Source organism: Heteronotia binoei, chromosome 5, assembly GCF_032191835.1.
Source record: "Heteronotia binoei isolate CCM8104 ecotype False Entrance Well chromosome 5, APGP_CSIRO_Hbin_v1, whole genome shotgun sequence".
Taxonomy (NCBI): domain Eukaryota; kingdom Metazoa; phylum Chordata; class Lepidosauria; order Squamata; family Gekkonidae; genus Heteronotia; species Heteronotia binoei.
In genome coordinates this window covers 15,758,639-15,770,353 of record NC_083227.1, presented here as the reverse complement: position 1 = coordinate 15,770,353, position 11,715 = coordinate 15,758,639, and the positions used below count along the sequence as shown (strand labels likewise).

Genomic DNA, 11,715 nt, shown 5'->3' with positions numbered 1-11,715 from the left:
AAGGACTTCCTTTTATTTGTTCTAACTTGACTTGCTCAACAATTTCGTTGAGTGCCCACGAGTTCTTGTATTGCGAGAAAGGGAGAAAAGGACTTCTTTCTCTACCTTCTCTGTCCCATACATAGCGTTGTAAACCTCTATCATGTCATCCCTCAGTCGTCATTTCTCCAAGCTTAAGAGCCCCAAGTGCTTTAACCTTTCTTCGTAGGGAAAGCTAGCAATCCCCTCCAAACCAGGGGATTTAGGTATCTTTGCAAAATAGGAATATTGGCTGTTTATCTCATTACCTATATTAAATCCATCTTCTGCTATATTTTAATGTGTTTTTCTTCTAATGGCAAACTATATATACCGTATGTTACATGTTAAAAGGTAAGTTAGTTGGATGGGAAAAACGTCTGAGAAAGAAATGCCCACATTTTGGCCCAGGCTTCTAACAATAGAGCGATTAACAGACATTCTCACATTTTGACATGTTACTGTTTTATTGGTTGCTCATGCTACCCAGATCAAAGGTTTGCTCAATTCGTTAATTTTACCATTCTGTCATTGGATCTTAAGTTTGTACCGATTTGCATTCTAAACTACTGCCTACCAGCTGTATGTAGCTCTGCTCACTGTGCCTGATGAAGTGTGCTTGGAGCACACGAAAGCTGACATGCTGAATAAAACTTTGTGGGGCTTAAAGGTGCCACTCACTCCTACTTTGTTCGACGGAGGTGTTGAACTCCGGTCCTCCAATGGTTAAATCAACAGAGCCCCGCTTCCTAGATAGGAAGGAAATGGGGAGGGGGGAGCCACCCTGCAGGACGGCTTCCAAATGGCTGCAAAACCCAGCCTTGCGTGTTGTTTACCAGAGGCAGAGAAGCTGGATTTCCAATCCTATTGCCGGAACAGCCCCCCAGCAGGTAAAATTCCACAGCCTGCCTTTCTTCTTGCAAGCGTTTTTAGAGTTGCATTGCAAGGGGGCAGGGAAAGCAGTTTTGCTAATGGACACTGCAGGGGGTTGGGCAAGAACAGGGATTCCCTCTCCCCCGCGCCCCCCAAAACAAGCCTTGCCAGTTCTCTTTCCTGCAGGAAAGGTCGCCTGCCGTCCCTCTCGGGGGATGATTGGGCAGGATCCAGCCCACGCATAGGGTTGCTGATCCCCAGGTGCGGGCAGGAGAATCCCCCGGTTTAGAGGCCCTCCTCCCGCTTCAGGAGCATCAGAAAGCGGGAGGGGGTGGGAAAGGTCTACTGAGCACTCCATTATTTCCTGTGGAAAGCGATTCCCATGGAGAATTGATCCATGCGTTTCTGGGGCTCTGGGGGGCAGTGTTTCCTCTAAGCTGACTTAGTGTGAGCTAGCTCACATTTTTTTTAAAAAAAAATTATATTTGTATCCCACCCTCCCCTGATGGACTCAGGGTGGCTCCAGCTCACGCATTTTTAGCCTGCAGCTCACGCATTTTTGTCTTAGCTCAGGCAGTGAAGCCCCAAAGCAAACTAATTTATGCACCAGTCAAATCAAATCGCTTGCTCATGGCTCTAATGCCAGTAGCTTGCAAAGCAGAATTTTTGCTCAGAAGCCTCCACAGCTTAGAGGGAGCATTGCTGTGGGGGGGGGCAGTTTTTTTGAAGTAGAAGCACCAAATTTGCAGCATAGCATCTGGTGACTCTCCTCAAATTACCTCCCTCCCCCCAAGTTTCAAAAAGAATGGACCAGGGAGTTTGATTCTATGAGCCCCAAAAGAAGGTGCCCCTATCCTTCATTATTCCAAATGGAGGGAAGGAAGTTTAAAGGCACATGGTCGCTTTAAGTGTGATGGCCAGAACTCCCTTTAGAGTTCAATTGTGCTTGTCACAACCTTGCTCCTGGCTCCACCCCCAAACTCTCCTGGCTCCACCCTCAACGTTTGGTGTAGTGGTTAAGTGTGCAGACTCTTATCTGGGAGAACTAGGTTTGATTCCCCACTCCTCCACTTGCACCTGCTAGCATGGTCTTGGGTCAGCCATAGCTCTGGCAGAGGTTGTTCTTGAAAGGGCAGCTGCTGTGAGAGCCCTCTCAGCCCCACCCACCTCACAGGGTGTCTGTTGTGGGGGAGGAAGGTAAAGGAGATTGTGAGCCACTCTGAGACTCTTCGGATTGGAGGGCGGGATATAAATCCAATATCTTCATCTTCTTCTTCAAAGTCCCCAGATATTTCTTGAATTGGACTTGGCAACCCATGCTTTGCCATCTGCAGATTCTATGAGGGAGGGAAGGTTGCCAACTCTAGGTTGGTTAATTCCTGGAGATTTGTGGCTGGAACCTGTGGCAGAAGCAGGGTTTGGAGAGAGGTTCAGTGGGATACAGCGCCAGAGATCCTCCTCTAAAGGAGCTCACCTCTCCAGTCTGTTGAGATCAATTGTAATTCAGGGGAATCTCCAGACCTCACATAGCGGATAGCAACCCTAGCAGAGGCTGTCATAGACTCAGGATAATGGCAGCAGAATTGGCCAGGGAAGCGGGGGTCATTTTGTAGAAAAAGAGGTGGCAGAGCTCATCACCGGAAGGTGGACTAAATTACGTATATCCACTCAGCATCTACCTTAAAAGGCTCCTTGAATTATAATTGCCGTAATAAAACTTTACTCCCATCATACTTTTTAAATTATGGCCGAGGACCTGCCTACCTGAGGGACCGTCTCTCCCCATACGAACCCCAGAGAGCACTGAGGTCAGCAGGGAAGAACCAGCTGACTATCCCTGGACCAAAGGAGGCCAAACTCCAAAACACCCGTACACGGGCCTTCTCCATCGCAGCTCCACACCTATGGAACCAGCTCCCGGAAGAAGTGCGAGCCCTGCGGTGCCTTGACCAGTTCCGCAGGGCCTGCAAGACCACCCTTTTCAGGATGGCCTTTGCTGGCTGAGAGACTGCTGTTGGGTGACTTTCGCTATTATCATTTATAAATGGAATTAGCACCTGGAAATCTGTATAATACTTGGTTAACTGGAATGCTTTAAAGTTAATGTGATTTTTTTTTTAAATAAATATTTTTATGTTTTATTGACTTTAGTACAATTGGCCATTACAGCATATGGATGTTGAAATTACAAATAACCCTCGCCCCCCCCCCCAACCCTCCCCATCTTCTTTTAGTCTTTTCCCCTCAGCCAAGGGCACAGAGTCCTGATCTTCCACTGAATGTCCTTCCTTGCTTCTCCTGAGATCCACTCTAAATAAGGGTTCCATCTGGTCTCGATTTCCTTGACTTTATCTTCCCACGTGGAATCCTTGTTGATTGTTGCCACGATGTCAGACTGTATGTAATCAAACAAATAGCTGTGCCAGCTTTCTATTGACCATTTACTTTTATCTTTCCACCCCAAGGCGATGACCGCCTTCCCCGCTAGTATCATTGCCTTGACAAGGTTTTGCATGGGTCTACTTAGTGCCGGACTTCCTATTATGCTTAACAACATCATATTAAAGCCAATGGTTAATGGTACATTGCAGACTTTTCTAATAAATTGAATAATTTCCCCCCAAAAGGGTTTTACCTCTTCACACTCCCACCACATATGTGCAAACCAACCCTTAAATTGTTTGCAATGCCAGCACTTGGAGCTCACTCCTGGGAATATATTGGCTATTTGTGCGGGAGTTTTGTACCATTTTGTGAAAAATTTATATTCCAGTTCTTTAAATTTGGTTACTTTAATCCTTTCTAGACCATCCAAGATTTTCCCAGCCAACCCCTCTGTTAACTGACCTTCATGACTCCAAATCTTTTGTAAATGTACTATTATTTTAACTTTATTTGAAATCATTTTTCTGTATAATAACCCCACTAGACCCTTCCTTTGTTTGGCCATTACCTTATATATCTCTTCCATTGGAGTGTCTAACCAAAGCTCTCCCTTTTCACTGATCATCTTAACTCTCTTATGCAAGCCTGCTATGTTTAACCAGTATTGATTACCTAAATCTTCTATAATTTCCTGTAAGGGTTTTAGCCTACCACCCCTAAACATATCGTCCACTCTAAAATAGCCTTTGTTTTTAAGCCTTTCCCACCATTTTATAGCATGCACCTCCTTAACAATAGCTTCTAGGGGGCTCCACCTTGAAACCTTCCCTAGCCACTGTGGGTACCATTTCATCCAGGTTTCTAATGCTGCTCTTCTGGGCCCTATAGCTAATTTTAGATCTTTTGTCGACACTGTGGAAAAAAATCCAAATCTTCCAATGCCACTGTTGACCGCGTTCTCGAAATTAATCCACTTCTGTACCTTATCCTCACTCAAATCAAGTAACGCTCTTAGTTGGAAGGCCTCATAATATTTACTTAAATTTGGGATTCCCCAACCTAATTCTGATTTAAGGTTGTATAGAATTCTCTTATGAAACCTACTGTTTTTATTATTAAAAATCCACACTTTGATTGCTTTATTCCATTGTTCAATTTGATTTTTCCTCAAACCTAAGGGTAACGTTTGGAATAAATACATTAACTTTGGTATCATGAACATTTTAAGAGATCTTATTCTAGATGATATCCCTAGTATTTTAGGATTCCAATTATTCATATCCCTCTCTATTTTCTTCCATATTTTACCATAGTTCTCCTTTATCATTTTGTCCATATTTTTTTGGAGGACTATCCCTAAATATTTTAATCTCTTGGCTCCCATTCCTATATTCGTAATCCTATTTATTTCCTGTTTTTCCTCTGTATTAACATTAAGGTATAGAATTTCTGATTTTGCCATATTCACTCTGAGCCCTGAACACTTTTCAAAATCATCTAAAATTATCTTAATCTCTTTAACTCCGTCTTTTGGGTTAGACATAATTACTATGATATCATCCGCAAATAAATTAATTTTCATTTCTTCATTACCTGACCTATACCCCTCTATTCTCCCGGCATTCCTAATTCGCTCTGCTAGTTGCTCTATAGCTATTATAAATATAAGCGGGGATAGTGGACAGCCTTGTCTTACCCCCCCTTGAATTGGGAACGCTTGTGAGTGGTCAGTGTTGACTCTAACTTTGGCCTTACCTCCGTTGTATATTTCCTGTATAGCGTGTAAGAACCGTTCCTCTAAACCTATCTTCTTTAATATTTGCCACAAGAATTCATGTGAGAGAGTATCAAAGGCTTTATAAACATCCAACGTTAACAGAGCTATTTTTTTCTTTTGGCCATGGTGCAATACATTTAAGATATTTCTAATAGGATGGGCAATAGATCTACCCTCAATAAAACCGTATTGGTCCCCTTTTATGATTGACGGGATAACTCTCTTAAGTCTATTTGCTAAAACCTTAGCAAAAATCTTATAATCTTGATTTAGTAAACTAATGGGCCTATATGAACCTACTTCTTCCGGATCTTTCTGGGGCTTTAATATCAAAATTATTTCTGTTTCCTTCCATGAGTCCGGGGCTTTCTTTCCTTCCAAGACTTCGTTAAAAACTACCTGCAATTCAGGTGCTATAATTTCTACCATTTCTTTATAAAAGTCAGAAGTAAAGCCATCCAGCCCTGGTGATTTACCCTTTTTGAGCGCTTTTATTACTTCCTTTATCTCTTGGAGTGTAATCTCAGCACCCAGTGAGGCTTTTGCTTCCTCCTCTATAATTAGCTTAGGTGCGTCCTACACCTCCGTTATATTCTTTTTCATATATAAATTTTTATAGAAGTCTTCAAATGCCTTAGTGATTTCCTTAGAGTTTTGAGTTGTACTATTATTAATTTTAATAGTTCTAATTGATTGTTTTGCCTTTTTAACTTTCAAATAATTAGCTAATCTTTTTGCTGTATTAATGCTATTCCTCTGGAAGTCGTTCTTAACCATTATTTCCTTTTTCCACATTGTTGCCATATCTAGGGCCTCCGTTTTTGAATCTCTTTAATTCTAATCTGTAAACTAGGATTACACTTTCTCACTATTTCTTTTTGTAACTCCTCCAATTCCTTAAGTTTTGTTTGCCTTTTTTTATACCATTCACTTTTTATGTCTTTTTCCTTCCTAACCAAATGGCCCCTTATTACCGCTTTAGCAGCGTCCCACAATATATTAGTTGACACAGTTCCTCTATTTTCCTTAAAATATAATTTTAACTGTGTCATTAAGTATTCCCTATCCTCTTCTTTTGTCATTACCAAGTTGTTATACCTCCAAGGTCTATTTTTCGAGGGAAGATTTAATTCTAATTCAATACTTAGAGGGGCATGGTCAGAAATCAAAATTGGATAGGTCTTGATCTCTTTAACCACCATATTATTATTTTTTTCCAAAATTATATAATCTAAGCGGGATGCTGTTTTATGTCTACAAGAAATATGTGTCGCGCTGGGTCTCGTATTGGTGAACTCATGAGCGTCCTTCAAGCCCCAATCTCTTAGGTTAATACTATTGTTCTTAGTTATGTCCATATTTAGATCGCCCACTACAATTAGTTCGCCCTCTGAAAACTGTTGTATCTTCTTAAAAACCAAGTTTAAGAATTTCCTTTGTCTTTTATTTGGTGCATAAACATTTACTATAGTGATTTTTATGGCTTCCAGCTTAAACTTAACTAAGAGGTATCTACCTTCCTTATCTACTAATTTTTCCATGTTCTCCACCTAGGGGTCCCAAATCCCCCGCTAGGCCTGGAGACCCCCGATTTGGAGCCTCCTCCTCCCGCTGGCCATAAAAGGGAAAGCGGGGGGGGGAGGGGGAGAACGGCAGCCCTTCGCACCCAGCCCCGATCGCAGCAGCCAGAGCTCTTCCGTTTTCTCAGGCTGCTTCCCGCCCCCAGTCAGCTGGCCGGTGAAGGGAGGGGAGCCCAGCCACGCCCCCAAAGGACCATGTGCCTTTGCACCTCCGGAGGTGAGTGAGTTCTGTCTCCTGCATCAGATTTCCCAGAAAGGGGGGGGGCAGGGGGGGAGGGGGAAACGTCTTCTCATAGGGTATAATGGGGAATTGATCTGGAGATTTCGGGGGCTCTGGGGGAGCTGTTTTTTGAGGTAGAGGCACCAAATTTTCAATATAGTATCTAGTGCCTCTCCCCAAAGTATCTCCCAAATTTCAAAACGATTGGACCAGGGGGTCCAATTCTATGAGCCCCAAAAGAAGGTGCCCTTATCCTTCATTATTTCCTATGGAAGGAAGACATTTAAAAAGGTGTGCTGTCCCTTTAAATGTGATGGCCAGAACTCTCTTGGAGTTCAATTATGCTTGTCACACTCTTGTTCCTGGCTCCGCCCCAATGTCTCCTGGCTCCACCCCCAAAGTCTCCTGGCTCCATCCCCAAAGTCCCCAGATATTTCTTGAATTGGACTTGGCAACCCTATCTCCACCTTAATATCCTTACGAATCAATGTAGCCACGCCTCTAGCTTTGGAAGACCCTCTTGCTTCTACTAAAACCTGCCACCTCAGATCTTTTATCAATGGTTTTCTATCCTTTATTTTTTTGTGAGTTTCCTGTAGGCACAACAAATCTATTCTTTGTTCTTTAGCCATTTTAATTACTCTGAATCTCTTAAGATTTGATGATAGACCATTCGCATTCAGTGAAAGGACTCTTAAAGATCTATCCATTCTCTTTATATGTAACAGACTTGGGCCCTAATGGCTGAGGGTATTTTTCTATACTTCTTACTGAACCCCCCCCCCCCCCCATTCCCTTCCCCTGTGGCACAGACAACTTCCTGGATGAGACCATCATCCTGTCTTCCACCTTCCAGGGGGCACGCATCCCGCCCTCCCCTTCTAGCTTATAGCTAAATTTAGCTCAAAATATTTTATACTTCCCTTTAGTAGTCCGTTCTTGGCCTTTTCTCTTGTCTACTTGAGCTTCCTTCTCCTGGGTCCACACCGAGCTCCACTGTTTCTTCTTCTTCTTCTTCTTCTTCTTCTTCTTCTTCTTCTTCTTCTTCTTCTTCTTCTTCTTCTTCTTCTTCTTCTTCTTCTTCTTCTTCTTCTTCTTCTTCTTCTTCTTCTTCTTCTTCTTCTTCTTCTTCTTCTTCCTCTCTCGGGTCTCTTAGGTCGTCTGTGGCGATGCCCAGGCGAGTGAGGAGATCTCTTGCTTCTTTAGGGTTGCGGGCCACCCGCCTTTTTTCATCTTTAAAAATAATTATTGAGGAGGGGTACCCCCAAGAGAATTTAATCTTGTTGTCATATAATTTTTGCCCAAAGGGTCTCATTAGCCTTCTCTTTCTGATGGTTTCCTGGCAGAAGTCTTCTCTCACCCAAACTTTCCTTCCTCTAAAAGAAAGGTCTTTCCTTTTTTTCAAAGTCTTGAAAACTGTCTGCTGAGTCTTTTCCCTTGAAAATTTAATTATGACTTCCCTTGGGGCACCCCCATCTTGTCTCCTTTGCAGTCTATGAGCTCTCTCAATATCCTGAGATTGCAGAGTGACTCCTTGCTCACCCATCCAGTCTATAAGGGTTCCTTCCAGGAGCTTATTATTTATTTCCTCTGAAATTCCACCCAGGATCAGATTCGCTCTTCTGTTACGATCAGAGAGCTCTGTAAGTTGCGAATTCAGCTGGAGTATTTTTTGTTTATTAGATAAGGCCAGCTCATTAGCAGAGATAGCAATGTTCCGTGTGTCCTTGAGCTCTGCACTCAACTCTGTAAAAGCGTCCCTCAGTGATTTAATTTCAGATCTCATCTGGTCCTGGGACGACATTATTAAAGTCTGGAAAGCTGATATCTGCTCAGATAATTCTTTAATTGTCTTAGCCATGATGATTATTTTCCGGAGTTACCCGCGACCGCTGAGTAATTAACCAGGGCGTTGCCTCGTTAATTTGATAGTAAAAGTTGTTGTCTTACCCTCTGGGACCCCAGAAAGGAATTCTTATGATCTTCAGACCTTCGTAAGTAAGCTCGTTCTTCAAATAGACTTGCCAAAGAGCTATTTACATTCTTTTGAGCTATTTAAAATTCCAGTTCGAAGGGGAGGACGAGCACACAGCCGGCTTAGTTAACGCATGCGTACAAACCCCCAAGTTAATGTGATTTTAACTCTGTATAATTTTATGAAATGTTGTTAGCCGCCCTGAGCCCGCCTCAGCGGGGAGGGCGGAATATAAATAAAATTTTATTATTATTATTATTAATTACTTTCTCCTATGTGGCCACAGTGGCATAAGGAAGATTTCCATCTGTCTGCTCGATAGGTTTCAGTTATTTTCCCATTTTTTTGTGTCGGGGAAAATATTAGAATGTCAAATCTTTGAGTTCAGCAAAATTCTCACAGAGGGTTTGAAGAAGAAGAAGATTTTGGATTTTTATCCCACCCTATACTCAGAATCTCTGAGCGGTCACAGTCTCTTCTACCTTCCCCCCCCCCCTCCCCACAATAAACACCCTGTGAGGTAGGTGGGGCTGAGAGTGCTTTCATAGCAGCTGCCCTTTCAAGGACAGCTTCTATGAAAGCTATGGCTGACCCAAGGTCATCTCAGCAGGTGCAAGTGGAGGAGTGGGGAATCAAACCCGGTTCTCCCAGATAAGAGTCCGTGCACTTATCCACTACATCAAACTGACTCTCACCAGTTTGAAGAAGAAGAAGAAGATATTGGATTTATATCCCGCCCTCCACTCCGAAGAGTCTCAGAGCGGCTCACAATCTCCTTTACCTTCCTCCCCCACAGCAGACACCCTGTGAGATGGGTGAGGCTGGAGAGGGCTCTCACAGCAGCTGCCCTTTCAAGGACAGAGGCTCAGAGCGGCCTACAATCTCCTTTCCCTTCCTCTCCCACAACAGACACCCTGTGAGGTGGGTGGGGCTGGAGAGGGCTCTCACAGCAGCTGCCCTTTCAAGGACAGAGGCTCAGAGCGGCCTACAATCTCCTTTCCCTTCCTTCCCCACAACAGACACCCTGTGAGGTGGGTGGGGCTGGAGAGGGCTCTCACAGCAGCTGCCCTTTCAAGGACAACCTCTGCCAGGGCTATGGCTGACCCAAGGCCATGCTAGGAGGTGCAAGTGGCGGGGTGGGGATTCAAACCCGGTTCTCCCAGATAAGAGTCTGCACACTTAACCACTACACCAAACTGGCGCCTGGAAGCAATTATTTGGGGGGGAGGGGGTTTAAGAAAGAGTACAATAAAATTGCGAGGTTCTGGAGCTCCACTCCTGTTTCTCCTGCCCAAAATGAGGCCCGCTGGGGAGGAATAAGTTTATGCTCTGACCTTCCTGTCTCTTCCCACCTTCCCCCTGTCCCTCAAGAGATAGGTAGCTGCGTTAGTGTCTCTGTAGCAGTAGAAAAGAGCGAGAATTCAGTAGCACCCTAAATACTAAAAAGTGGCAGGAGAGGAGATTTTGCGAATCACCGTTCGCTGCTTTAGGTATTTATTTATTTAGTTTATTTTTATGGGATTTATATCCCGCCCATCTGAAGAAAGGAGCAGTGCCCCACTGCAGCTCGCTTTCTGACACAAATTTTGTTTGTCTTTAAGGCGCTAATGGATTCTTGTTATTTTCTGCTGTGTCCCTCAGAGAGCTTCATCATGATTTTCCCTTGGGATACTTTGACACGTGTTTTCTACTGAGTTGGAAGATTGCTCTATCCAGGTGTGAAGAAACGCAGTTCCTTTGGAAGGCTGGACTGAGCAAAAGCTTCCCTTTGAGGGTGTTTTTTTTTTTTTTTCTTTTTCAATTCTCTCTCTGTTGGCAGAGCAAAGGCAGGAGAGGGGAAGTCAATTAAATTGCTTTCCAGCCGCCCTTTTAGAAATTCTTATTGGTCTAGCAAAAAACAATGGGGTGCTCTGCTTCCTCCATCTCCAGTTAGACAAGTGATATCTAAAAGAGAGTTTTGGAGGAATTGGGTCCCTTGCTCTTTAACTTGTCCCATGCTCTTTAACTTGTTCATTAATGATCTGGAGTTGGGAGTAAGCAGTGAAGTTTGCAGATGACACTAAATTGTTCAGGGTGGTGAGAACCAGAGAGGATTGTGAGGCACTCCAAAGGGATCTGTTGAGGCTGGGTGAGTGGACGTCAACGTGGCAGATGCGGTTCAATGTGGCCAAGTGTAAAGTAATGCACATTGGGGCCAAGAATCCCAGCTACAAATACAAGTTGATGGGTTGTGAACTGGCAGAGACTGACCAAGAGAGAGATCTTGGGGTCGTGGTAGATAACTCACTGAAAATGTCAAGACAGCGTGCGATTGCAATAAAAAAGGTCAACGCCATGCTGTGTATTATTAGGAAGGGAATTGAAAACAAATCAGCCAGTATCATAATGCCCCTGTATAAATTGATGGTGCGATCTCATTTGGAATACTGTGTACAATTTTGGTCACTGCACCTCAAAAAGGATATTATAGCATTGGAAAAAGTGCAGAAAAGGGCAGCTAGAATGATTAAAGGTTTGGAACACTTTCCCTATGAAGAAAGGTTAAAATGCTTGGAGCTCTTTAGCTTGGGGAAACGTTGACTGCGGGGTGACATGATCGAGGTTTACAAGATAATGCATGGGATGGAGAAATACAAGAACTCATGGGCATTCAATGAAATTGCTGAGCAGTCAGGTTAAAACGGATAAAAGGAAGTACTTCTTCACCCAAAGGGTGATTAACATGTGGAATTCACTGCCACAGGAGGTGGTGGCATCTACAAGCATAGCCATCTGTAAGAGGGGATTGGATAAAAATATGGAGCAGAGGTCCATCAGGTCCATATATATATATATACGTGTGTGTGTGTATGTGTATTTACGTATGTATACACACACACACATATAT

General features: G+C 43.4%; 1 protein-coding gene across 1 annotated transcript in view; it reads left to right on the top strand.

The window, feature by feature from the left end:
• Positions 1-783: 783 nt before the first annotated feature.
• Positions 784-11,715, top strand: part of LOC132571066 (uncharacterized) — a 30,117-nt gene continuing 19,185 nt past the window's right edge. The window contains exon 1 of the mRNA XM_060237721.1: positions 784-908. Within this exon, the coding sequence (XP_060093704.1) occupies positions 821-908 (88 nt within the window). The 5' untranslated portion in view covers positions 784-820. The remainder of the gene's footprint in view (positions 909-11,715) is intronic.